Genomic DNA, 27,151 nt, shown 5'->3' with positions numbered 1-27,151 from the left:
TTGTTTACATCCCTGTTAGTGAGCATTTCTCCTTTGCCAAGATAATCCATCCACCTGACAGGTGTGGCATATCAAGAAGCTGATTAAACAGCATGATCATTACACAGGTGCACCTTGTGCAGGGGACAATAAAAGGCCCCTCTAAAATGTGCAGTGTTGTCACACAACACAATGCCACAGATGTCTCAGCTTTTGGGGGAGCATGCAATTGGCATGCTGACTGCAGGAATGTCCAACAGTGCTGTTGCCAGATAATTGAATGCTTCTTCCAAATGGTGGTCACACCAGTTACTGACTGTTTTTTTTATCCACACCCATATTATTATTATTTTTTTAAGGTATCTGTGACCAACAGATGCATATCTGTATTCCCAGTCATGTGAAATCCATAGATTAGGGCCTGATGAATTTATTTCAATTGACTGATTTCCTCATATGAACTTTAACTCAGTAAAATCAATGAAATTGTTACATGTTGTGTTTATATTTTTGTTCAGTGTAGTGATGATGACCAGTCTGAGCTGTTTAGTGTAGTGATGATGACCAGTCTGAGCTGTTTAGTGTAGTGATGATGACCAGTCTGAGATGTTTAGTGTAGTGATGATGACCAGTCTGAGATGTTCAGTGTAGTGATGATGACCAGTCTGAGATGTTTAGTGTAGTGATGATGACCAGTCTGAGATGTTTAGTGTAGTGATGATGACCAGTCTGAGATGTTTAGTGTAGTGATGATGACCAGTCTGAGATGTTCAGTGTAGTGATGATGACCAGTCTGAGATGTTCAGTGTAGTGATGATGACCAGTCTGAGATGTTCAGTGTAGTGATGATGACCAGTCTGAGATGTTCAGTGTAGTGATGATGACCAGTCTGAGATGTTCAGTGTAGTGATGATGACCAGTCTGAGATGTTCAGTGTAGTGATGATGACCAGTCTGAGATGTTTAGTGTAGTGATGATGACCAGTCTGAGATGTTTAGTGTAGTGATGATGACCAGTCTGAGATGTTCAGTGTAGTGATGATGACCAGTCTGAGATGTTTAGTGTAGTGATGATGACCAGTCTGAGATGTTTAGTGTAGTGATGATGACCAGTCTGACCAGTCTCCTAATCAGGTGTTACCTGTTACCCAGCCTGCAACTCACCTGTGTATCTTCATCCTCCTCCCCTCCAAGGTTCCATGGCCATGGTTATGAGAGACAGCATCATTCCCCGTATTCCACGGCAGCACTACTGTTCTTACGGCCAGATCCCCCTGCCTCCCCCCTTCTGCTTCCTGTCTGAGACCTCCCCCCTCCCCTCCCCCACCGGCGCCACCTCCTATATGTTCCTATCTGACTCAGGTAGCCATGCTGGGAGCTGGGACACAGTGCCCCCTCTCTGTGTGTGGAGGAGAACATTACCCCCCTCCCCCATAACCCTAACTCAGGGAAATGTTTCCTCCTTTTGCTGTGAACTACTCACCCTTACTGTACTGTAATCCCAGTCTCTGCTCTACTGCATGGAGAGAGCAGAGGGACTTGACTCGCCCAGTCCACTCAGAGATGACTGGTGCCAGTGTGTGTGTGTGTGTGTGTGTGTGTGTGTGTGTGTGTGTGTGTGTGTGTGTGTGTGTGTGTGTGTGTGGACTACAAACGTGAAAGTTCTCACCCTAACCTGTTTGAGGATTTCAGCTCGCACATATGGCATGTAGATTCCTGGTAAAACATTCCCACAGAGAATCTAATCCATGTCAAGCCTGACGTGATGAAGAGATGCTAGCAGCATGTAATGGAAGTTACTAAGCATCTTTTTGGAAGTTGAAATTCTCTGTGGGATCACACAGTGTGTGATTTAACACTCTCTTTGCCCTCACGTTGGAATCACCTCTAATACATGATGTCTGTGTCTCCAGGTCGGCGACGGTTCTCCCTGGTCCAGTCAGACAGTCTTCTGACCAGGATGCGTTCTGTAGCCAGTGATGAGCTCAACCAGATGATACAGAGAAGGATGAGTCAGGAGAACCCGATCAGAGCATCAGAGACTGAGTTCATACAGAGGCTACAGAGACTGGTGGTGCTGGCTGTCAACAGGCTCATCTATCATGGTAAATACGGTAAAACAGGATCATCTATCATGGTAAATACGGTAAAACAGGCTCATCTATCATGGTAAATACGGTAAAACAGGCTCATCTATCATGGTAAATACGGTAAAACAGGCTCATCTATCATGGTAAATATGGTAGAACAGGCTCATCTATCATGGTAAATACGGTAAAACAGGCTCATCTATCATGGTAAATACGGTAAAACAGGCTCATCTATCATGGTAAATACGGTAAAACAGGCTCATCTATCATGGTAAATACGGTAAAACAGGCTCATCTATCATGGTAAATACGGTAAAACAGGCTCATCTATCATGGTAAATACGGTAAAAAAGGCTCATCTATCATGGTAAATACGGTAAAACAGGCTCATCTATCATGGTAAATACGGTAAAACAGGCTCATCTATCATGGTAAATACGGTAAAACAGGCTCATCTATCATGGTAAATACGGTAAAACAGGCTCATCTATCATGGTAAATACGGTAGAACAGGCTCATCTATCATGGTAAATACGGTAAAACAGGCTCATCTATCATGGTAAATACGGTAATGTTCAAGATGGCGTAGTAGTGCAGTTGTGTTTTTATCGTATGTCTGTAAATAGCCTGTAAATACCCTATTTTTCGTACATATTTCCCTATCAGACTGTTCATCCTTCTACAAAATATACTTTCCTGCAACCCGCCTCACTCAATGTGGAACGGATTCTATTATTGACTTACCTTTATCTAGAATCTAGAATCTCCAGTTGAAACTAGCTAGCCAGCTAACTAGCTACTTGCTATTAGCCACAGCTAGCGGTATTTCACCCAGAACATTGGATTTTTTTCTGCGGGATTAATTTTAATCACTGGATATTAATCACCGGATATTCGGCCAGTCTGCACAGCGCGTTATCGACCCAGAACATATCAGTTTTTCTGCCGGAATCACTGAATCACTGGACCTTTAACTCCGGATTCGTCGCTACCAGCTAGCTACAACAAAACGGACGCTGTGGTCTGGCTAATCATCCTGAGCTAGGCCCATCTCCCGGCTATCTACCTCTCTGTCAACCGGACGGGACCACCTAGTGTTGACACGGAGCCCCGCCGATCCTACATGACTGGTCTGCCGACGAAATCGTCTGATGTGGTTACGACGTTAACCACGAAGATTCCATCCATCTGCTAGCCCCGGCCCGCTAGCACACGCTAGCCGTGGCCTCTTACTCACTAGTCCTTTACCACCGGACCTTATGATAACTCAGCTATACAGCTGATGTCTGCTGGACTGTTCCTTTTTACGGTACTACATCCTGTTTATGTTTAGCCTCAGCCCAAACATGGTTAGTTTATTGTTGTTTCGGTTATTTCTAATTGTACTATATCACTGTAGACCCCCCAGCCTAGCTAAACCTGCCTTAGATAGCTCCTTTGCCCCTCCCCCTATACACGCGGAGACCGACTCAATTGATGCCTCCAGCGATGCTATCTCTTTCATTGTTACCCAACGCTTAGGTTTACCTCCACTTTACTCATATCCTTCCATATCCTTGTCTGTACATAATGCCCTGAATCTTTTCTATAACACCCGGAAATCTGCCCCCTTTATTCTATGTACCCAACGCACTAGAAGACCAGTTCTTAAAGCCTTTAGCCGTATCCTTATTCTAGTCCTCCTCTGTTCCTCTGGTGATGTAGAGGCTAACCCAGGCCCTGCAGCCCTCAGTATCACTCCTACTCCCCAGGCGCTATCATTTGATGACTTCTGTAATCGCAAAAGTCTTGGTTTCTTGCACATAAATATCAGAAGTCTACTTCCTAAGTTTGAGTTATTCACTGCGTTAGCACACTCTGCCAACCCTGATGTTCTAGCAGTGTCTGAATCCTGGCTCAGGAAGGCCACCAAAAATTCTGAAATTTCCATCCCCAACTATAACATTTTCCGTCTAGATAGAACTGCCAAAGGGGGTGGAGTTGCAATCTCCTGTAGAGGTAGCCTGCAGAGCTCTATCATACTATCCAGGTCTGTGCCCAAACAGTTTGAGCTTCTACTTCTAAAAATCCACCTTTCCAGAAATAAGTCTCTCACTGTTGCCGCTTGCTACAGACCCCCCTCAGCACCCAGCTGTGCCCTGGACACCATATGTGAATTGATTGCCCCCCATTTATTCTCAGAGTTTGTACTGCTTGGTGACCTAAATTGGGATATGCTTAATACCCCAGCCATCCTACAATCCAAGCTAGATGCCCTCAACCTCACGCAAATTATCAACGAACCTACCAGGTACAACCCTAAATCCGTAAACATGGGTACCCTCATAGATATCATCCTGACTAACATACCCTCTAAATACACCTCAGCTGTCTTCAACCAGGATCTCAGCGATCACTGCCTTATTGCCTGCGTCCGTAACGGGTCCGCGGTCAAACGACCACCCCTCATCACTGTCAAACGCTCCCTAAAACACTTTAGCAAGCAGGCCTTCCTAATTGACCTGGCCCAGGTATCCTGGATGGATATAGATCTCATTCCGTCAGTAGAGGATGCCTGGTTGTTCCTTAAAAGTAATTTCCTCTCAATCTTAATTAAACATGCCCCATTCAAAAAATACAGAACTAAGAACCGATATAGCCCCTGGTTCTCCTCAGACTTGACTGCCCTTGACCAGCACAAAAACATCCTGTGGCGTACAGCATTAGCATCAAATAGCCCCCGCGATATGCAACTTTTCAGGGAAGTTAGGAACCAATATACTCAAGCAGTCAGGAAAGCAAAGGCTAACTTTTTCAAACAGAAATTTGCATCCTGTAGCACTAACTCCAAAAAGTTTTGGGACACTGTAAAGTCCATGGAGAATAAGAGCACTTCCTCCCAGCTGCCCACTGCACTGAGGCTAGGAAACACTATCACCACCGATAAATCTACAATAATCGAGAATTTCAACAAGCATTTTGCTACAGCTGGCCATGCTTTCCATCTGGCTACCACTAACCCGGCCACCAACTCTGCACCCTCTGCTGCAACTTGCCCATGCCCCCCCCGCTTCTCCTTCACACAAATTCAGACAGCTGATGTTTTGAAAGCGCTGCAAAATCTGGACCCCTACAAATCAGCTGGGCTAGACAATCTGGACCCTTTCTTTCTAAAACTAGCCGCCGAAATTGTCGCAACCCCTATTACTAGTCTGTTCAACCTCTCTTTCATAACGTCTGAGATCCCCAGAGATTGGAAAGCTGCCGCGGTCATCCCCCTCTTCAAAGGGGGTGACACTCTAGATCCAAACTGCTACAGACCTATATCCATCCTGCCCTGCCTTTCGAAAGTATTTGAAAGCCAAGTTAACAAACAGATCACCGACCATTTCGAATACCACCATACCTTCTCCGCTATGCAATCCGGTTTCCGAGCTGGTCACGGGTGCACTTCAGCCACGCTCAAGGTCCTAAACGATATTATAACCGCGATTGATAATAGACAGTACTGTGCAGCCGTCTTCATCGACCTGGCCAAGGCTTTCGACTCTGTCAACCACCGCATTCTTATTGGCAGACTAAATAGCCTTGGTTTCTCAAATGACTGCCTCGCCTGGTTCACCAACTACTTCTCAGATAGAGTTCAGTGTGTCAAATCGGAGGGCCTGTTGTCTGGACCTATGGCAGTCTCTATGGGGGTGCCACAGGGTTCAATTCTTGGGCCGACACTTTTCTCCGTGTATATCAATGATGTCGCTCTTGCTGCTGGTGACTCTCAGATCCACCTATACGCAGACGACACCATTTTGTATACATCTGGCCCTTCATTGGACACTGTGTTAACAAACCTCCAAACGAGCTTCAATGCCATACAACAATCCTTCAGTAGCCTCCAACTGCTCTTAAACACTAGTAAAACTAAATGCATGCTTTTCAATCGAACGCTGCTGGCACCCGCCCACCCGACTAGAATCACCACTCTCGACGGGTCTGACCTAGAGTATGTGGACAACTACAAATACCTAGATGTCTGGTTAGACTGTAAACTCAACTTCCAGACTCACATAAAGAATCTCCAATCCAAAGTTAAATCTAGAATCGGCTTCCTATTTCGCAACAAAGCCTCCTTCACTCATGCTGCCAAACATGCCCTCGTAAAACGGACTATCCTACCGATCCTTGACTTCGGCGATGTCATTTACAAAATAGCCTCCAACACTCTACTCAGCAAATTGGATGTAGTCTATCACAGTGCCATCCGTTTTGTCTCCAAAGCCCCATACACTACCCACCACTGTGACCTGTACGCTCTTGTTGGCTGGTCCTCACTACATGTTCGTCGTCAAACCCACTGGCTCCAGGCCATCTATAAATCACTGCTAGGCAAATCCCCGCCTTATCTTAGCTCATTGGTCACCATAGCAGCACCCACCCGTAGTCTGCGCTCCAGCAGGTATATCTCACTGGTCATTCCCAAAGCCAACACCTCCTTTGGCCGCCATTCCTTCCAGTTCTCTGCTGCCAATGACTGGAACGAATTGCAAAAATCTCTGAAGCTGGAGACTCTTATCTCCCTCAATAACTTTAAGCATCAGTTGTCAGAGCACCTTACCGATCACTGCACCTGTACACAGCCCATCTGAAATTAGCCCACCCAACTACCTCATCCCCATATTGTTATTTATTTTGCTCTTTTGCACCCCAGTATCTCTATTTGCACATAATCTCTTGCACATCTAGCATTCCAGTGTTAATACTATTGTAATTATTCTGCACTATAGCCTATTTATTGCCTTACCTCCATAACTTGCTACATTTGCACACACTGTATATATATTTTCTGTTGTATTTTTGACTTTATGTTTTTTACCCCATATGTAACTCTGTGTTGTTTTTATTGCACTACTTTGCTTTATCTTGGCCAGGTCGCAGTTGTAAATGAGAACCTGTTCTCAACTGGCTTACCTGGTTAAATAAAGGTGAAAAAAAAAAAAAAAAAACAGGCTCATCTATCATGGTAAAACAGGCTCATCTATCATGGTAAATACGGTAAAACAGGCTCATCTATACAACGTACTCCTACACCAGGGAAATACTAGGGAAGTACGGTAATACACAGAGACTGAGTTCATACAGAGGCTACAGAGACTGGTGGTGCTGGCTGTCAACAGGCTCATCTATCATGGTAAATACGGTAAAACAGGCTCATCTATCATGGTAAATACGGTTATAAATACACAGGCTCATATACCGTAGTAAATACGGTAAAAAAATACACAGACCCATATACCGTAGTAAATGCTCCTCCGCACACTCCACTGGCTTCCAGTTGAAGCTCGCATCTGCTACAAGACGATGTACTCTGAGGACCTGGAAGTGCGCTTTAAATACCGGTAAAGCCTATACCTCAAGGTCACACTACTGCTCCATCACTCAGAGGGCATCGTTATGGTCCTTCACTAACATTACTGCTCCATCACTCAGAGGGCATCGTTATGGTCCTTCACTAACATTACTGCTCCATCACTCAGAGGGCATCGTTATGGTCCTTCACTAACATTACTGCTCCATCACTCAGAGGGCATCGTTATGGTCCTTCACTAACATTACTGCTCCATCACTCAGAGGGCATCGTTATGGTCCTTCACTAACATTACTGCTCTATCACTCAGAGCACACCGTTATGGTCTTTCACTAACATTACTGCTCCATCACTCAGAGGGCATCGTTATGGTCCTTCACTAACATTACTGCTCCATCACTCAGAGGGCATCGTTATGGTCCTTCACTAACATTACTGCTCCATCACTCAGAGGGCATCGTTATGGTCCTTCACTAACATTACTGCTCCATCACTCAGAGGGCATCGTTATGGTCCTTCACTAACATTACTGCTCCATCACTCAGAGCACACCGTTATGGTCCTTCACTAACATTACTGCTCCATCACTCAGAGGGCATCGTTATGGTCCTTCACTAACATTACTGCTCCATCACTCAGAGGGCATCGTTATGGTCCTTCACTAACATTACTGCTCCATCACTCAGAGGGCATCGTTATGGTCCTTCACTAACATTACTGCTCCATCACTCAGAGGGCATCGTTATGGTCCTTCACTAACATTACTGCTCCATCACTCAGAGCACACCGTTATGGTCTTTCACTAACATTACTGCTCCATCACTCAGAGGGCATCGTTATGGTCCTTCACTAACATTACTGCTCCATCACTCAGAGGGCATCGTTATGGTCCTTCACTAACATTACTGCTCCATCACTCAGAGGGCATCGTTATGGTCCTTCACTAACATTACTGCTCCATCACTCAGAGGGCATCGTTATGGTCCTTCACTAACATTACTGCTCCATCACTCAGAGGGCATCGTTATGGTCCTTCACTAACATTACTGCTCCATCACTCAGAGGGCATCGTTATGGTCCTTCACTAACATTACTGCTCCATCACTCAGAGCACATCGTTATGGTCCTTCACTAACATTACTGCTCCATCACTCAGAGGGCATCGTTATGGTTCTTCACTAACATTACTGCTCCATCACTCAGAGGGCATCGTTATGGCCCTTCACTCATTCACACACATTGTTAAACGACCCGACAGATGTAAATGGACATGATTTACTTACTTAGTCCTATTGAATGCTGAAGGAAATAGGTTAATAAATAGCCTAATGCATGGCTGGCTGCAACTGCCTGCATTTACTCCAGACACATTTAGATGAAGGTAGGATCATTCACTGGACCCATATATGGGTTCACTTTAGAGAGGAGCAAAACTTCTCTCCTGACACTTCTGCCACAACATTTGTACAATCAAAATTAACTATCTACATTTGTCATTTTATTTTCTAATGATCTGTCAGTCGCTAAACACGCCTGGGTTAGAGTTAATAATAGCAAGCTAGGACTTGGGATCAGGACATAACGACAGACGTCATCAGCAATGGAATAATTATACGGACAGACATAGTAGGCCTACTAAACCACGCCAAGTAGACCGACTAACACAACCTCAGCCAAGTAGACCGACTAAAACAACCTCAGCCAAGTAGGCAGACTAAAACTACCTCAGCCAAGTAGGCAGGAAATAACTAGATTGAACAACGATAACTAGCTACGGATTCTGATTCATACATAACGTTTGGAGAAGGAGAGACTTGTGCACTGAGACGAGTGACTGTGTGAGTGTCTGTCTGGGCAAATGAGAGCAGAGGAGAGTGGCTTGTTCTAATCCAATCGTTGCAGCAGGCTCAACCGATACCCCGCCCCTTTCTTTACAGACAGAAGAACTAGCCTGAAAATGACCTCCGATCACGGATAATAAAATAAAAAATACTTGTGTCATAATCATATTCTGGAAGATTCTCTGTATCTCTTACGATACTCATTTTATCTGAGTACTCGGCACACCAGATAGTAAATAGCTTCATTCAAGTGTGGCTATGGAAACAGAGCCTGTGCCTGTGTACTCTGCAGTGTTTCAGGATGTTGTGCTGTCTTCCCATTCTGACTAATAAAGCATTCTTTCTCCTCCTTCTCCTCCTCTGTTCCCGCTCTCCTCCTCCTCCTCCTCCTCTGTTCCCTCTCTCCTCCTCCTCCTCTGTTCCCGCTCTCCTCCTCCTCCTCCTCCTCCTCCTCTGTTCCCTCTCTCCTCCTCCTCCTCTGTTCCCTCTCTCCTCTACAGACGTGAGCCAAGACTTCTACGACCTGCTGAACTTCCCAGACTCCCCGGACCACCACCTGACCCCTGACCCTGTCGACCCTGTCGACCCCGTCGACCACGCCCCCGAGGAGAACGGCTCCATCCCTGGCTCATCAGGCCACACCCCTGGCCCTCCCTCCCCCCTCCCCTTCCCCCTCCCCCCCGCCAACATGAAGAGTTTCCAGAAAGACATCCTCAGACTGATGATGGATGGGATCAAGATCAGTTTGGTTAGTGTTGGTTAGTGTTGGTTAGTGTTGGTTAGTGTTGGTTATAATCACAGTTGGGGGGGGCGAACTCCATTTCCATTCAGTCAATTTGGAAAGTAAACTAAAATGATGAATTGGATTTTCAGTTTGCTTCTTGAATTGTGAAGTTACAGTGTGTTAGAACTACCTCTGAATATTAATGGGACCAATAGAGGGAGGCTCATGGGGAGTGAGGAGCTCCGCTTTCTACCCACAAAACTGGGATTAAATGTAGAAGCCAGACAACATAGTTTAAAATGGATAGAACAGTATATCCCCAAGCAACGTGGAGAGGGTGAGCGGTCCAGGGTAGGGGAGGGAATGGCCGGCAGGGATGTAGCTCAGTTGGTAGAGCATGGCGTTTGCAACGCCAGGGTTGTGGGTTCGATTCCCACGGGGGGCCAGTATGAAAAAATTAATAAAATAAAATAAAATAATGTATGCACTCACTAACTGTAAGTCGCTCTGGATAAGAGCGTCTGCTAAATGACTAAAATGTAAAATGTTTGCAACTGCACATGGGGACAAAGATAATATTTTTTGCGAATAGTCTGGGTAGCCATGATTAGCTGTTCAGCAGTCTTATGGCTTGGGGGTAGAAGCTGTTGAGAAGCCTTTTGGACCTAGACTTGGAGCTCCGGTACCGCTTGCCGTGCGGTAGCAGAGAACAGTCTATGACTAGGGTGGTTGGAGTCTTTGACAATTTTTAGGGCCTTCCTCTGACACCGCCTGGTATAGAGGTCCTGGATGGCAGGAAGCTTGGCCCCAGTGATGTACTGGGCCTTACACACTACCCTCTGTAGTGCCTTGCGGTCGGTGGCCGAGCAGTTGCTATACCAGGCGGTGATGCAACCAGTCAGGATGCTCTCGATGGTGCAGCTGTATAACCTTTTGAGGATCTGAGGACCCATGCCAAATCTTTTCAGTCTCCTGAGGGGGAATAGGCTTTGTCGTGCCCTCTTCACGACTGATATACCTGACCAATATTGAAAACTCAATGCCCCCCTTGCTATAAATATTTTCAGAATACTCTAAAATCTCAGGATATAAAATGTACTTGAAAAAAAAGAAAAATGGCAAGAATAAGTCACGATTTACAGAAATCCTTTAAGTGGACCACAACAAATATCAAATACTTAGGATGCTTAATAAGTGACAACAAACAACAGATATATAAAGATAACGTTATTAGATAACTGTTTTCCATTACTCAACAATATGAAAGCAGATCTAATTAAATGGAACCATCTTCCCATTAAAGGTTACAGGTAGAATTCAGGATAGCATGGCTCCTAAAGTTTTTGAATTTATTTTTTGATAATACCAATTACCCAACCGAAGACATTCTTTAAAAAAGTATTCTCGGTCATAAGACTTTATATGGGGAAATACAATTCATAGAATAAAAATGATTTTTACATCTTCCTGAGTCCGAGGGTGGTTATAACCTTCCAGACTTGGAATTGTATCAACTCGCCACCCAAGGTTTTTACTAGAGACATATAGTTAAATGCGCTAAAGAGGAAACAATGGGTCCATATTGAGGATGTTCATGCTCATCCCCAGAATCTTTTTACTTGTCTATTTTCAAAGGATAAATCTAAGAACATTAACAACTTCATAGTTAAGAACACTATAACAACATGGAAGAAAACTAAAAGTATTCTACAAGAACCAATATCGCTCCATAAAAACATAACCCTATGGAACAATCATTGGATAGCTTTTCAAAATTCACAGATAAATTGGTCCACATGAAAAACTTAAAGGCATAGAATCCGTAAATGACTTGGTAACAGGAAATAAATGTATTTCCATGACAGAATTAAAAAGCAATTTTGGACTGATCAATGCAGATACAGTGGGGAGAACAAGTATTTGATACACTGCCGATTTTGCAGGTTTTCCTACTTACAAAGCATGTAGAGGTCTGTAATTTTTTATCATAGGTACACTTCAACTGTGAGAGACGGAATCTAAAACAAAAATCCAGAAAATCACATTGTATGATTTTAAAGTAATTAATTAGCATTTTATTGCATGACTTAAGTATTTGATCACCTACCAACCAGTAAGAATTCCGGCTCTCACAGACCTGTTCGTTTTTCTTTAGGTAGCCCTCCTGTTCTCCACTCATGACCTGTATTAACTGCACCTGTTTGAACTCGTTACCTGTATAAAAGACACCTGTCCACACACTCAATCAAACAGACTCCAACCTCTCCACAATGGCCAAGACAAGAGAGCTGTGTAAGGACATCAGGGATAAAATTGTAGACCTGCACAAGGCTGGGATGGGCTACAGGACAATAGGCAAGCAGCTGGTGAGAAGGCAACAACTGTTGGCGCAATTATTAGACAATGGAAGAAGTTCAAGATGACGGTCAATCACCCTCGGTCTGGGGCTCCATGCAAGATCTCACCTCGTGGGGCATCAATGATCATGAGGAAGGTGAGGGATCAGCCCAGAACTACACGGCTGGACCTGGTCAATGACCTGAAGAGAGCTGGGACCACAGTCTCAAAGAAAACCATTAGTAACACACTACGCCATCATGGATTAAAATCCTGCAGCGCACGCAAGGTCCCCCTGCTCAAGCCAGCGCATCTCCAGGCCCGTCTGAAGTTTGCCAATGACCATCTGGATGATCCAGAAGAGGAATGGGAGAAGGCCATGTGGTCTGATGAGACAAAAATATAGCTTTTTGGTCTAAACTCCACTCGCCGTGTTTGGAGGAAGAAGAAGGATGAGTACAACCCCAAGAACACCATCCCAACCGTGAAGCATGGAGGTGGAAACATCATTCTTTGGGGATGCTTTTCTGCAAAGGGGACAGGACGACTGCACCGTATTGAGGGGAGGATGGATGGGGCCATGTATCGCGAGATCTTGGACAACAACCTCCTTCCCTCAGTAAGAGTATTGAAGATGGGTCGTGGCTGGGTCTTCCAGCATGACCACGACCCGAAACACACAGCCAGGGCAACTAAGGAGTGGCTCCGTAAGAAGCATCTCAAGGTCCTGGAGTGGCCTAGCCAGTCTCCAGACCTGAACCCAATAGAACATCTTTGGAGGGAGCTGAAAGTCTGTATTGCCCAGCGACAGCCCCGAAACCTGAAGGATCTGCAGAAGGTCTGTATGGAGGAGTGGGCCAAAATCCCTGCTGCAGTGTGTGCAAACCTGGTCAAGACCTACAGGAAACGTATGATCTCTGTAATTGCAAACAATGGTTTCTGTACCAAATATTAAGTTCTGCTTTTCTGATGTATCAAATACTTATGTCATGCAATAAAATGCAAATGAATTACTTAAAAATCATACAATGTGATTTTCTGGATTTTTGTTTTAGATTCCGTCTCTCACAGTTGAAGTGTCCCTATGATAAAAAATTACAGACCTCTACATGCTTTGTAAGTAGGAAAACCTGCAAAATCGGCAGTGTATCAAATACTTGTTCTCCCCACTGTATTTTCACATTTGCATTTCACAAAATTTCGATTTGAAATCTTTCGGACGTCAGAGCAACCTTGAGGGAATCTTATTTGCTTCAGAAAAGGATGTTCCTATGATAGGTAAGATATGCAAAACCTTGCAGAGATCCTATCCAACTGACAACCTCTTAGAAGAAAATATTAGCTATTGGAACCAAGACTTTAAATAACTGATATTGGCACAATATGGAGAGCATAACTAATAGAATTACAGTTAGCTAAAATTTTACAAATTCTACAACGACAGAGTCATGTCTAGTGTTATTACTCAATAAGCTTTCTGGGAACGTTATGGGCGGAGCTAGAAAGTTGGCTGTCAGAAGTACTACAATGTAAATGTACTTTTAATCCGTCTGTCTGCATATTTCAAGACATGGCATATGGGGGTGTAGTGAGATACCCAATGGGCTGGACGATTCTCTCCTCATCACTCATCTTGAAAAAACGTATAATAAAAACGTGGAAATCAATCATTCCACCATCATTGACACAACGAAAAAAATGTAATGATTTATTATTGAAATGGCACGGACGACCGAGAAAAACAAATTGGTAAAATTTTAAGGCCATGTGGCAAACAATAATACAGCTACTAGGGATGGAGGTCTGAGCATGTGGGTCTGGGCAGGGATGGAGGTCTGAGCAAGTGGGTCTGGGCAGAGATGGAGGTCTGGGCATGTGGGTCTGGGCAGGGATGGAGGTCTGGGCATGTGAGTCTGGGCAGAGATGGAGGTCTGAGCATGTGAGTCTGGGCAGAGATGGAGGTCTGGGCATGTGGGTCTGGGCAGGGATGGAGGTCTGGGCATGTGGGTCTGGGCAGAGATGGAGGTCTGAGCAAGTGGGTCTGGGCAGAGATGGAGGTCTGGGCATGTGGGTCTGGGCAGGGATGGAGGTCTGGGCATGTGGGTCTGGGCAGGGATGGAGGTCTGGGCATGTGGGTCTGGGCAGGGATGGAGGTCTGGGCATGTGGGTCTGGGCAGAGATGGAGGTCTGGGCATGTGGGTCTGGGCAGAGATGGAGGTCTGAGCAAGTGGGTCTGGGCAGAGATGGAGGTCTGGGCATGTGGGTCTGGGCAGGGATGGAGGTCTGGGCATGTGGGTCTGGGCAGAGGAGATGTAGTCATTGTTTGTGTGTGTCTGTCAGTTGTTGTTCGAATGTGCATGTCTGTAGCTGGTGTGAAAAAATAGGAAAATAATATGATACAAAAAAATACTAAACTGACTTCCTCAATGTGGGTCTATGGTTGTTCTTCCAGGGCAGTACGGGTCGTGGCGGGGCCCCCAGGCAGCAGTGGAGGAGGATCCTGTGGTCGTGTCGGGACACCTTCAGGGTTCAGATCGGACGTCTCCTGGTGCACACCCTCTCCCCTGCATTACCCCTCAGGGACAGGAAGGAGGTTCTTGAGTTTGTGTTCGACCCTGCATACCTTGAAATCCTCAGGGAGAGCCTCAGCCCCGGGTTAGAGGTAAGAGGTCGGGGGTCGCTGTCAGGGTTAGGGCTGACCCCAGACATCCTCGGGGAGAGCCACAGCCCCGGGTTAGAGGTAAGAGGTCAGGGGTCAGGGGTCACTGTCAGGGTTAGGGCTGAGCCCAGACATCCTCGGGGAGAGCCACAGCCCCGGGTTAGAGGTAAGAGGTCAGGGGTCAGGGGTCACTGTCAGGGTTAGGGCTGACCCCAGACATCCTCAGGGAGAGCCACAGCGCCAGGTTTAAGGTGAGAGGTCGGGGGTCGCTATCAGGGTTAGGGCTGACCCCAGACATCCTCGGGGAGAGCCACAGCGCCAGGTTTAAGGTGAGAGGTCGGGGGTCGCTATCAGGGTTAGGGCTGACCCCAGACATCCTCGGGGAGAGCCACAGCGCCAGGTTTAAGGTGAGAGGTCGGGGGTCGCTATCAGGGTTAGGGCTGAGCCCAGACATCCTCGGGGAGAGCCACAGCGCCAGGTTTAAGGTGAGAGGTCGGGGGTCGCTGTCAGGGTTAGGGCTGACCCCAGACATCCTCGGGGAGAGCCACAGCGCCAGGTTTAAGGTGAGAGGTCGGGGGTCGCTGTCAGGGTTAGGGCTGACCCCAGACATCCTCGGGGAGAGCCACAGCGCCAGGTTTAAGGTGAGAGGTCGGATGTCGCTGTTAGGGTCAGGGTTAGGTGCTGACCCCAGACATTCTCAGGGAGAGCCCCAGGTTGAAGGTGACAGGTCAGAGGTCGAGAGAGAGGATGAGATATAGAGAGAGTGATCGAGAGAGAGGGCAAGATCGAAAGAGAGAAAATGAGTCTCTCATGTTGCCATCTTATGGGGGGGTTACTGTAGGTCAGTCTCATGTTCCCATGTACGTTCAGTAGAGGTCCAGCTGCCAAGGCCTTGGCTCTCAAATAACCCAGAGACACATCTTCATACTCCTAGTTACCATGGCAGCCTGGTCTGTATTACTGTTCCTCCTCCAGGGTGGTTACTGGAGGTCAGACTGTTCCTCCTCCAGGGGGTGGTTACTGGAGGTCAGACTGTTCCTCCTCCAGGGGGTGGTTACTGTAGGTCAGACTGTTCCTCCTCCAGGGTGGGTTACTGGAGGTCAGACTGTTCCTCCTCCAGGGGGTGGTTACTGGAGGTCAGACTGTTCCTCCTCCAGGGGGTGGTTACTGGAGGTCAGACTGTTCCTTCTCCAGGGGGTGGTTACTGGAGGTCAGACTGTTCCTCCTCCAGGGTGGTTACTGGAGGTCAGACTGTTCCTCCTCCAGGGGGTGGTTACTGTAGGTCAGACTGTTCCTTCTCCAGGGTGGTTACTGGAGGTCAGACTGTTCCTCCTCCAGGGTGGGTTACTGGAGGTCAGACTGTTCCTCCTCCAGGGGGTGGTTACTGGAGGTCAGACTGTTCCTCCTCCAGGGGGTGGTTACTGGAGGTCAGACTGTTCCTCCTCCAGGGGGTGGTTACTGGAGGTCAGACTGTTCCTCCTCCAGGGTGGGTTACTGGAGGTCAGACTGTTCCTCCTCCAGGGGGTGGTTACTGGAGGTCAGACTGTTCCTTCTCCAGGGGGTGGTTACTGGAGGTCAGACTGTTCCTCCTCCAGGGTGGTTACTGGAGGTCAGACTGTTCCTCCTCCAGGGGGTGGTTACTGTAGGTCAGACTGTTCCTTCTCCAGGGTGGTTACTGGAGGTCAGACTGTTCCTCCTCCAGGGTGGGTTACTGGAGGTCAGACTGTTCCTCCTCCAGGGGGTGGTTACTGGAGGTCAGACTGTTCCTCCTCCAGGGTGGGTTACTGGAGGTCAGAATGTTCCTCCTCCAGGGGGTGGTTACTGGAGGTCAAACTGTTCCTCCTCCAGGGTGGTTACTGTAGGTCAGACTGTTCCTCCTCCAGGGTGGTTACTGGAGGTCAGACTGTTCCTCCTCCAGGGGGTGGTTACTGGAGGTCAGACTGTTCCTCCTCCAGGGTGGTTACTGGAGGTCAGACTGTTCCTCCTCCAGGGGGTGGTTACTGTAGGTCAGACTGTTCCTTCTCCAGGGGGTTGTTACTGGAGGTCAGACTGTTCCTCCTCCAGGGTGGTTACTGGAGGTCAGACTGTTCCTCCTCCAGGGGGTGGTTACTGTAGGTCAGACTGTTCCTTCTCCAGGGTGGTTACTGGAGGTCAGACTGTTCCTCCTCCAGGGTGGGTTACTGGAGGTCAGACTGTTCCTCCTCCAGGGGGTGGTTACTGGAGGTCAGACTGTTCCTCCTCCAGGGGGTGGTTACTGGAGGTCAGACTGTTCCTCCTCCAGGGGGTGGTTACTGGAGGTCAGACTGTTCCTCCTCCAGGGGGTGGTTACTGTAGGTCAGACTGTTCCTTCTCCAGGGTGGTTACTGGAGGTCAGACTGTTCCTCCTCCAGGGTGGTTACTGTAGGTCAGACTGTTCTTTCTCCAGGGTGGGTTACTGGAGGTCAGACTGTTCCTCCTCCAGGGGGTGGTTACTGTAGGTCAGACTGTTCCTTCTCCAGGGTGGTTACTGGAGGTCAGACTGTTCCTCCTCCAGGGTTGGTTACTGGAGGTCAGACTGTTCCTCCTCCAGGGGGTGGTTACTGGAGGTCAGACTGTTCCTCCTCCAGGGTGGGTTACTGGAGGTCAGACTGTTCCTCCTCCAGGGGGTGGTTACTGTAGGTCAGACTGTTCCTTCTCCAGGGTGGTTACTGGAGGTCAGACTGTTCCTCCTCCAGGGTGGTTACTGTAGGTCAGACTGTTCCTTCTCCAGGGTGGTTACTGGAGGTCAGACTGTTCCTCCTCCAGGGTGGGTTACTGGAGGTCAGACTGTTCCTCCTCCAGGGTGGTTACTGGAGGTCAGACTGTTCCTCCTCCAGGGGGTGGTTACTGGAGGTCAGACTGTTCCTCCTCCAGGGGGTGGTTACTGGAGGTCAGACTGTTCCTCCTCCAGGGGGTGGTTACTGGAGGTCAGACTGTTCCTCCTCCAGGGGGTGGTTACTGTAGGTCAGACTGTTCCTCCTCCAGGGGGTGGTTACTGGAGGTCAGACTGTTCCTCCTCCAGGGGGTGGTTACTGGAGGTCAGACTGTTCCTCCTCCAGGGGGTGGTTACTGGAGGTCAGACTGTTCCTCCTCCAGGGTGGTTTACTGGAGGTCAGACTGTTCCTCCTCCAGGGGGTGGTTACTGGAGGTCAGACTGTTCCTCCTCCAGGGTGGATACTGGAGGTCAGACTGTTCCTCCTCCAGGGGGTGGTTACTGGAGGTCAGACTGTTCCTCCTCCAGGGTGGATACTGGAGGTCAGACTTGTCGGTGATAGAGGAAGGGAGGGATGGACCCCTGCCCATCATCCACTTAGTCTTAGATAGACGTCAGTCAGTTTGACTAAGGCCATTTGTAGATCAATAATCCCGAACAGTCCGACTGCAGTCAATCTCAAACACGCACATTGACTCACGAACCCTTCTCCTCTCCCTCTCTCCCTTCTCCTCTCCCTCTCTCCTCTCTCCTCTCTCCTCTCTCCCTTCTCCTCTCCCTCTCTCCTCTCCCTCTCCTCTCTCCTCTCCCTCTCTCCTCTCCCTCTCTCCTCTCTCCCTTCTCCTCTCCCTCTCTCCTCTCTCCCTTCTCCTCTCCTTCTCTCTCTCCCTTCTCCTCTCCCTCTCTCCTCTCCCTCTCTCCTCTCCTCTCCCTCTCTCCTCTCTCCCTCTCTCCTCTCTCCCTTCTCCTCTCCCTCTCTCCTCTCCCTCTCTCCCTTCTCCTCTCCCTCTCTCCTCTCCCTCTCTCCCTTCTCCTCTCCCTCTCTCCCTTCTCCTCTCCCTCTCTCCTCTCCCGCTCTCCTCTCCCTCTCTCCCTTCTCCTCTCCCTCTCTCCTCTCCCTCTCTCCTCTCTCCCTCTTGCCTCTCCCTCTCTCCTCTCCCTCTCTCCTCTCCCTTTCTCCTATCCCTCTCTCCTCTCTCCTCTCCCTCTCTCCTCTCTCCCTCTCTCCTCTCCCTCTCTCCTCTCTCCCTCTCTCCTCTCCCTCTCTCCTCTCCCTTCTCCTCTCCCTCTCTCCTCTCCCTTCTCCTCTCTCCTCTCCCTTCCCCTCTCCCTCTCTCCTCTCCCTCTCTCCTCTCTCCCTTCTCCTCTCCCTTCTCCTCTCCCTCTCTCCTCTCTCCCTCTCTCCTCTCCCTCTCTCCTCTCCCTCTCTCCTCTCCCTTTCTCCTATCCCTCTCTCCTCTCTCCCTCTCTCCTCTCCCTCTCTCCTCTCTCCTCTCCCTCTCTCCTCTCCCTTCTCCTCTCCCTCTCTCCTCTCCCTTCTCCTCTCTCCTCTCCCTTCCCCTCTCCCTCTCTCCTCTCCCTCTCTCCTCTCTCCCTTCTCCTCTCCCTTCTCCTCTCCCTCTCTCCCTCTCTCCTCTCTCCCTCTCTCCTCTCCCTCTCTCCTCTCCCTCTCTCCTCTCCCTCTCTCCTCTCTCCTCTCTCAGCACGGTCCCAAGCTGGCCATGTATCTGTATGAGATGCTCCATGACCACAAAGATGCTCTGACCAAAGAGGAGCAGACCGCTGTGGGCATGTTCATGACAGCACTGAAGCTGTGTGGTCATCGCTGCATCCCGCCCAGCGCACCGCACAAACCAGACCTGCTCAAGGCTATCAAAGAGGTAACCTTTCCCCTAACTTTATAAAACAGGGGTGAACAAACTACCACCCGTGGGCCGGATCCAGCCCGGGGGAGTTAAAAGATATATATATATATACAGTACCAGTCAAAAGTTTGGACACACCTACTCATTCCAGGGTTTTTCTTTATTTTTACAATTTTTTACATGTTAGAAGAATAGTGAAGACATCAAAACTATGAAATAACACATATGGAATCATGTAGTAACCAAAACAGACCCAGAGTTACCTCTGCTGCAGAGGATAAGTTCATTAGAGTTACCAGCCTCAGAAATTGCAGCCCAAATAAATGCTTCACAGAGTTCAAGTAACAGACACATCTCAACATCAACTGTTCAGAGGAGACTGCGTGAATCAGGCCTTAATGGTCGAATTGCTTTAAAGAAACCACTGCTAAAGGACACCAATAAGAAGAAGAGACTTGCTTGGGCCAAGAAACACGAGCAATGGACATTAGACCGGTGGAAATCTGTCCTTTGGTCTGATGAGTCCAAATTGGAGATTTTTGGTTCCAACCGCCGTGGCTTTGTGAGATGCAGAGTAGGTGAACGGATGATCTCTGCATGTGTGGTTCCCACCGTGAAGCATGGAGGAGGAGGTGTTATGGTGTGGGGGTGCTTTGGTGGTGACACTGTCAGTGATTTCTTTAGAATTAAAAACACACTTAACCAGCATGGCTACCACAGCATTCTGCAGCGATAAGCCATCCAATCTGGTTTGCGCATAGTGGGACTATCATTTGTTTTTCAACAGGACAATGACACAACACACCTCCAGGCTGTGTAAGGGCTATTTGACCAAGAAGAATAGTGATGGAGTGCTGCATCAGAAGACATGGCCTCCACAATCCCCCGACCTCAACCCAATTTGAGATGGTTTGGGATGAGTCGGACGGCAGAGTCAAGGAAAAGCAGCCAACAAGTGCTCAGCATATGTGGGAACTCCTTCAAGACTGTTGTAAAGCATTCCAGGTGAAGCTGGTTGAGAGAATGCCAAGAGTGTGCAAAGCTGTCATCAAGGCAAAGGGTGGCTACTTTGAAGAATCTCAAATATAAAATATATTTTGATTTGTTTAACACTTTTTTGGTTGCTACATGATTCCATATGTGTTATTTCATAGTTTTGATGTCTTCACTATTATTCTACAATGTAGAAAATAGTCAAAATTTGGAAAAACCCTGGAATGAGTAGATGTGTCCAAACTTTTGACTGGTAATTGTATTCCATAGATCTTCAATTCATAGACTGGGTGTTTATTTGCTGAAATCACTGAACACAACAGGCGCTTTTTAGAGACAGGCTTCTATATGAGCCAGCCATCTATTTCCTTAATCAATCAATCAATCAAATTTGATTTATAAAGCCCTTTTTACATCAGCAGATGTCACAAAGTGCTATACAGAAACCCAGCCTAAAGACCCAAACAGCAACAATACAGATGTAGAAGCACAGTGGCTAGGAAAAACTCCCTAGAAAGGCAGAAACCTAGAAAGAAACCTAGAGAAGAACCAGGCTCTGAGGGGTGGAGATTATAACAGTACATGGCCATTAAGGCCAGATTTGTCTCCAAGATGTTCAAACGTTCATAGATGACCAACAGGGTCAAATAATAATCACAGTGGTTGTAGAGGTTGCAACAGGTCAGTACATCAGGAGTAAATGTCACTTGGCCTTTCATAGCCGGGCATTTAGAGGTTGAAATAGCAGGTGCTGTAGAGAGAGTTGAAAACAGCAGGTCTGGGACAAGGTAGCACGTCCGGTGAACAGGTCAGGGTTCCAAAGCCGCAGGTAGAAGAGTGGAAACTGGAGCAGCAGCACGACCAGGTGGACTGGGGACAGCAAGGAGTCATCAGGACAGGTAGTCCTGAGGCATGATCCTAGGGCTCAGGTCCTCCGGGAGGGAGAGAGAGAGAGAGAGAGAGAGAGAGAGAGAGAATTAGAGAGAGCATACTTAAATTCACACAGGACACTAGATAAGACAGAGATTTACACCAGATATAGCAAACTGACCCTAGCCCCCCGGCACATAGAGAATTGCAGCATAGATACTGGAGGCTGAGACAGGGGGTCGGGAGACACCGTGGCCCCATCTGACGATACCCCCGGACAGGGCCAACCAGGCAGGATATAACCCCACCCACTTTGCCAAAGCACAGCCCCCACACCACCAGAGGGATATCAACAGACCACCAACCTACTACCCTGAGACAAGGCTGAGTATAGCCCACAAAGATCTCCTCCACTGCACGAGCCCGAGAGGGCGACAAACCGGACAGGAAGATCACGTCTTCCTGTCCGATATAGGCCGATAGCAATCTCACTGGAATAAACGAAGGCAAACACCGCCATGTTTAGTATTGCTCAACCCAGATCGAGGCACAGACACGGTCTCAACGGGGATAGCTGAGCTGACTACACTGACTGTGCTAGTGGCAGACTCCACCAAGCTGGCAGGCTGACCTGCACCCTGTCTCGTTGTGGAGCTTCATGTAAACAACATAGTTTGCATAGTTAATTGTTTATTTCCAGCATTCACTTCCAGCATAATCAATGTCTTCATTTCCTGTTATCATTTACACCCTGTCACGTTTCTTTTCTTAGGATGGCTAAAAAATATACAAAATATTAGTTGACAGAATAATTATTATCTTCTTTTACTGTATTTTCTGCAGTTCTTACTTTCACCACTAGAGGGCGATCAGACAAATCCTGGGGGTCTGTACTCCTGAAGCTGTAGACTGTTTCTGTTCTTGCCAGTTAGCTAGCAGTTCTCTGTTAGCCAGTTAGCTAGCAGTTCTCTGTTAGCCAGTTAGCTAGCAGTTCTCTGTTAGCCAGTTAGCTAGCAGTTCTCTGTTAGCCAGTTAGCTAGCAGTTCTCTGTTAGCCAGTTAGCTAGCAGTTCTCTGTTAGCCAGTTAGCTAGCAGTTCTCTGTTAGCCAGTTAGCTAGCAGTTCTCTGTTAGCCAGTTAGCTAGCAGTTCTCAGCTGTGTGTCTTACTGCCGATAAAAATAGATGATTGACGTCATTTGAGTCATTACTGAATTATTTAATGTAACAAATCAAACATTAAACCTCGTAAACAATTCATGGTAATTCATGGTAACCTCGTAAACAATTCATTTAGACCAGGCATTTATTTGAAACTGAAATGTGTCCCGTTACCCTGCTATTAAAAGGGCAGGCGGTTATTTGAGACTCAACGTTTCATTTATATACTGAAACATGTAAAGTGTTGTTTCATGAGCTGAAATAAAAGATCCCAGAAATGTTATGGTGTGGGCAGGCATAAGCTACAGACAGCGAACACAATTGCATTTTATGGATGGCAATCTGAATGCACAGAGATACCGTGACGAGAGGCCCATTGTCGTGCCATTCATCCGCCGCCATCACCTCATGTTTCAGCATGATAATGCACAGGCCCCATGTCGCAAGGATCTGTACACAATTCCTGGAAGCTGAAAATGTCTGAGTTCTTCCATGGCCTGCATACTCACCAGACATGTCACCCATCGAAGTGTACGACAGCGTGTTCCAGTTGCCGCCAATATCCAGCAACTTCACACAGCCACTGAGAAGGAGTGGGACAACATTCCACAGGCCACAATCAACTCTATGCGAAGGAGATGTGTCACGCTGCATGAGGCAAATGGTGGTCACACCAGATACTGACTGGTTTTCTGATCCACGCCCCTACTTTTTTTTTAAAGGTATCTGTGACCAACAGATGCATGTCTGTATTCCCAGTCATGTGAAATCCATAGATTAGGGCCTAATTAATTTATTCCAATTGAGGGCGGCAGGTAGCTTAGTGGTTAAGAGCGTTGTGCCAGTAACCGAAAGGTCGCTGGTTCTAATCCCCGAGCCGACTAGGTGAAAAATCTGTCCATGTGCCCTTAAGCAAGGCACTTAACCCTAATTGCTCCTGTAAGTCGCTCTAGATAAGAGCGTCTGATAAATGACTAAAATGTCAATGTAAAATTACTGATATCCTCATATGAACTGTAACTCAGTAAAATCTGTTGAAGTTGTTGCATGTTGCATTTCTTTTGTTGGTTCAGTGTAAATTATTATTTTGGGTTAACAAAACACCCCAGCTCTTGAACGTCTAAAATTAGATAAAAAGTACGTAGAAGTTATAATGGACCTACACTGAGTTTACAAAACATTTGGAACGCCTTCCTAATATTGACTTGGGTTAGGGTTTCCTGTGTGTATCAAGAATGGTCCACCACTCCAAGGACATCCAGCCAACTTGACAGAACTGTGGGAAGCTTTGGAGTCAACATGGGCCAACATCCCTGTGGAATGCTCCGACAAAACCCTAACCCTATAACATATCTTACTTAACCCTATAACATCACCTACTTAACCCTATAACATCACTTACTTAACCCTAGCCCTATGACATCTCTTACTTAACCCTATAACATATCTTACTTAACCCTAACCCGATAACATCACTTACTTAACCTTAACCCTATAACATCACTTACTTAACCCTAACCCTATAACATCACTTACTTAACCCTAACCCTATAACATCTCTTACTTAACCCTATAACATCTCTTACTTAACCCTAACCCGATAACATCACTTACTTAACCTTAACCCTATAACATCACTTACTTAACCCTAACCCTATAACATCTCTTACTTAACCCTAACCCTATAACATCTCTTACTTAACCCTATAACACCTCTTACTTAACCCTATAACATCTCTTACTTAACCCTAACCCTATAACATCTCTTACTTAACCCTATAACATCTCTTACTTAACCCGAACCCTATAACATCTCTTACTTAACCCTAACCCTATAACATCTCTTACTTAACCCTATAACATCTCTTACTTAACCCTAACCCTATAACATCACTTACTTAACCCTAACCCTATAACATCTCTTACTTAACCCTATAACATATCTTACTTAACCCTAACCCTATAACCTCTCTTACTTAACCTTAACCCTATAACATATATTACTTAACCCTATAACATCTCTTACTTAACCCTAACCCTATAACATATCTTACTTAACCCTAACCCTATAACCACTCTTACTTAACCCTATAACATCTCTTACTTAACCCTATAACATCTCTTACTTAACCCTAACCCTATAACATCTCTTACTTAACCCTAACCCTATAACCACTCTTACTTAACCCTATAACATCTCTTACTTAACCCTATAACATCTCTTACTTAACCCTAACCCTATAACATCTCTTACTTAACCCTAACCCTATAACATCTCTTACTTAACCCTATAACATCTCTTACTTAACCCTAACCCTATAACATATCTTACTTAACCCTATAACATCTCTTACTTAACCCTAACCCTATAACATCTCTTACTTAACCCTAACCCTATAACATCTCTTACTTAACCCTAACCCTATAACATCTCTTACTTAACCCTAACCCTATAACATCTCTTACTTAACCCTAACCCTATAACATCTCTTACTTAACCCTAACCCTATAACATCTCTTACTTAACCCTATAACATCTCTTACTTAACCCTATAACATCTCTTACTTAACCCTAACCCTATAACATCTCTTACTTAACCCTAACCCTATAACATCTCTTACTTAACCCTAACCCTATAACATCTCTTACTTAACCCTAACCCTATAACATCTCTTACTTAACCCTAACCCTATAACATCTCTTACTTAACCCTATAACATCTCTTACTTAACCCTAACCCTATAACATCACTTACTTAACCCTAACCCTATAACATCTCTTACTTAACCCTATAACATCACTTACTTAACCCTAACCCTATAACATCTCTTACTTAACCCTATAACATCTCTTACTTAACCCTAACCCTATAACATCTCTTACTTAACCCTAACCCTATAACATCTCTTACTTAACCCTAACCCTATAACATCTCTTACTTAACCCTAACCCTATAACATCTCTTACTTAACCCTAACCCTATAACATCTCTTACTTAACCCTAACCCTATAACATCTCTTACTTAACCCTAACCCTATAACATCTCTTACTTAACCCTATAACATCTCTTACTTAACCCTAACCCTATAACATCACTTACTTAACCCTAACCCTATAACATCTCTTACTTAACCCTATAACATCACTTACTTAACCCTAACCCTATAACATCTCTTACTTAACCCTATAACATCTCTTACTTAACCCTAACCCTATAACATCTCTTACTTAACCCTAACCCTATAACATCTCTTACTTAACCCTAACCCTATAACATCTCTTACTTAACCCTAACCCTATAACATCTCTTACTTAACCCTAACCCTATAACATCTCTTACTTAACCCTAACCCGATAACATCTCTTACTTAACCCTATAACATCTCTTACTTAACCCTATAACATCTCTTACTTAACCCTAACCCTATAACATCACTAGCCAGTCTGGCCAACGGTTAAACTCTGGAGCTAGAACTGTCTTGATGAGTCCTGGTTTATTTTCTCCAACAACCCAAGGGCTGATCTATCTACCTGATTATTGGAAGTCCCAGCCTTGTCCCGTTTCATCTCGCAGGTCTCACTCTTGTCCCGTTTCATCTCACAGGTCTCACTCTTGTCCCGTTTCATCTCGCAGGTCTCACTCTTGTCCCGTTTCATCTCACAGGTCTCACTCTTGTCCCGTTTCATCTCGCAGGTCTCACTCTTGTCCCGTTTCATCTCGCAGGTCTCACTCTTGTCCCGTTTCATCTCGCAGGTCTCACTCTTGTCCCGTTTCATCTCACAGGTCTCACTCTTGTCCCGTTTCATCTCGCAGGTCTCACTCTTGTCCCGTTTCATCTCACAGGTCTCACTCTTGTCCCATTTCATCTCACAGGTCTCACTCTTGTCCCGTTTCATCTCACAGGTCTCACTCTTGTCCCGTTTCATCTCGCAGGTCTCACTCTTGTCCCGTTTCATCTCACAGGAACAGTTGAAATACGAGGTGGAAGAGAAGAGCAGTAAGCTGGCCTGGGAGAAAAAGATTTCCAACACACAGAAAAGGTGAAGGATGATTGGTTCGTTAGACTCCAGAGCCGTGTCTTACTTCCTGTCAAACTACCTTGCTTTCCCCCGTACTTGTTTCCTCAATTCCTCTCAAAGCTCATTGGAGGAGGAGGTCAGAGGGAGGGACCTTGGAATGGATCCTCAGCGCCCATGTACTTTGAGAGGAATTCAGAAACCAAGGACAGAGGCAAAGAGTGACCATTGTTTTATACTAATGTATTGTCCATCTCTCTCCCTTGTCCAGTCTGATCCAGCGTCTGGACGGTAAGTCCAAGGACATCTCTAAGATCGCAGCCGACATCACCCAGAATGTGTCACTGAGACAGGGTATGGAGAGAAAGAAAGTGATCCAACACATCAGAGGACTTTACAAGATGGACCTCAGTGCCTCAAGACACTGGCAGGAACTGGTTCAGACACTCACACACGACCGGTGAGGACTGGGGAGGGGGGGGGGGGGGGGGTCACACAGAGTTACACTGGGGGGGAGGTAGGGGGGGGGGGTCACACAGAGTTAC

The 27,151-nt window shown here is 46.6% G+C and overlaps 1 protein-coding gene across 1 annotated transcript; it reads left to right on the top strand.

The window, feature by feature from the left end:
- Positions 1 to 1,177: 1,177 nt before the first annotated feature.
- On the top strand, positions 1,178 to 27,070 carry LOC311134461 (lysosomal-trafficking regulator-like; the record flags this gene model as incomplete). Its single annotated transcript, XM_084168143.1, has 8 exons — positions 1,178 to 1,340; positions 1,892 to 2,083; positions 7,167 to 7,232; positions 9,751 to 9,998; positions 14,764 to 14,973; positions 19,405 to 19,581; positions 26,554 to 26,630; positions 26,878 to 27,070. The coding sequence occupies 8 exons, from the start codon at positions 1,178 to 1,180 to the stop codon at positions 27,068 to 27,070; spliced, it is 1,326 nt and encodes a 441-aa protein (XP_084024269.1).
- Between the last annotated feature and the right edge of the window lie 81 nt (positions 27,071 to 27,151).

The sequence above is a fragment of the Coregonus lavaretus genome, assembly GCF_964263955.1.
Source record: "Coregonus lavaretus genome assembly, chromosome: 1".
Lineage (NCBI taxonomy): Eukaryota > Metazoa > Chordata > Actinopteri > Salmoniformes > Salmonidae > Coregonus > Coregonus lavaretus.
Note: the sequence above shows the minus strand (reverse complement) of the source record. Positions and strands in the feature narration are given on the sequence as shown.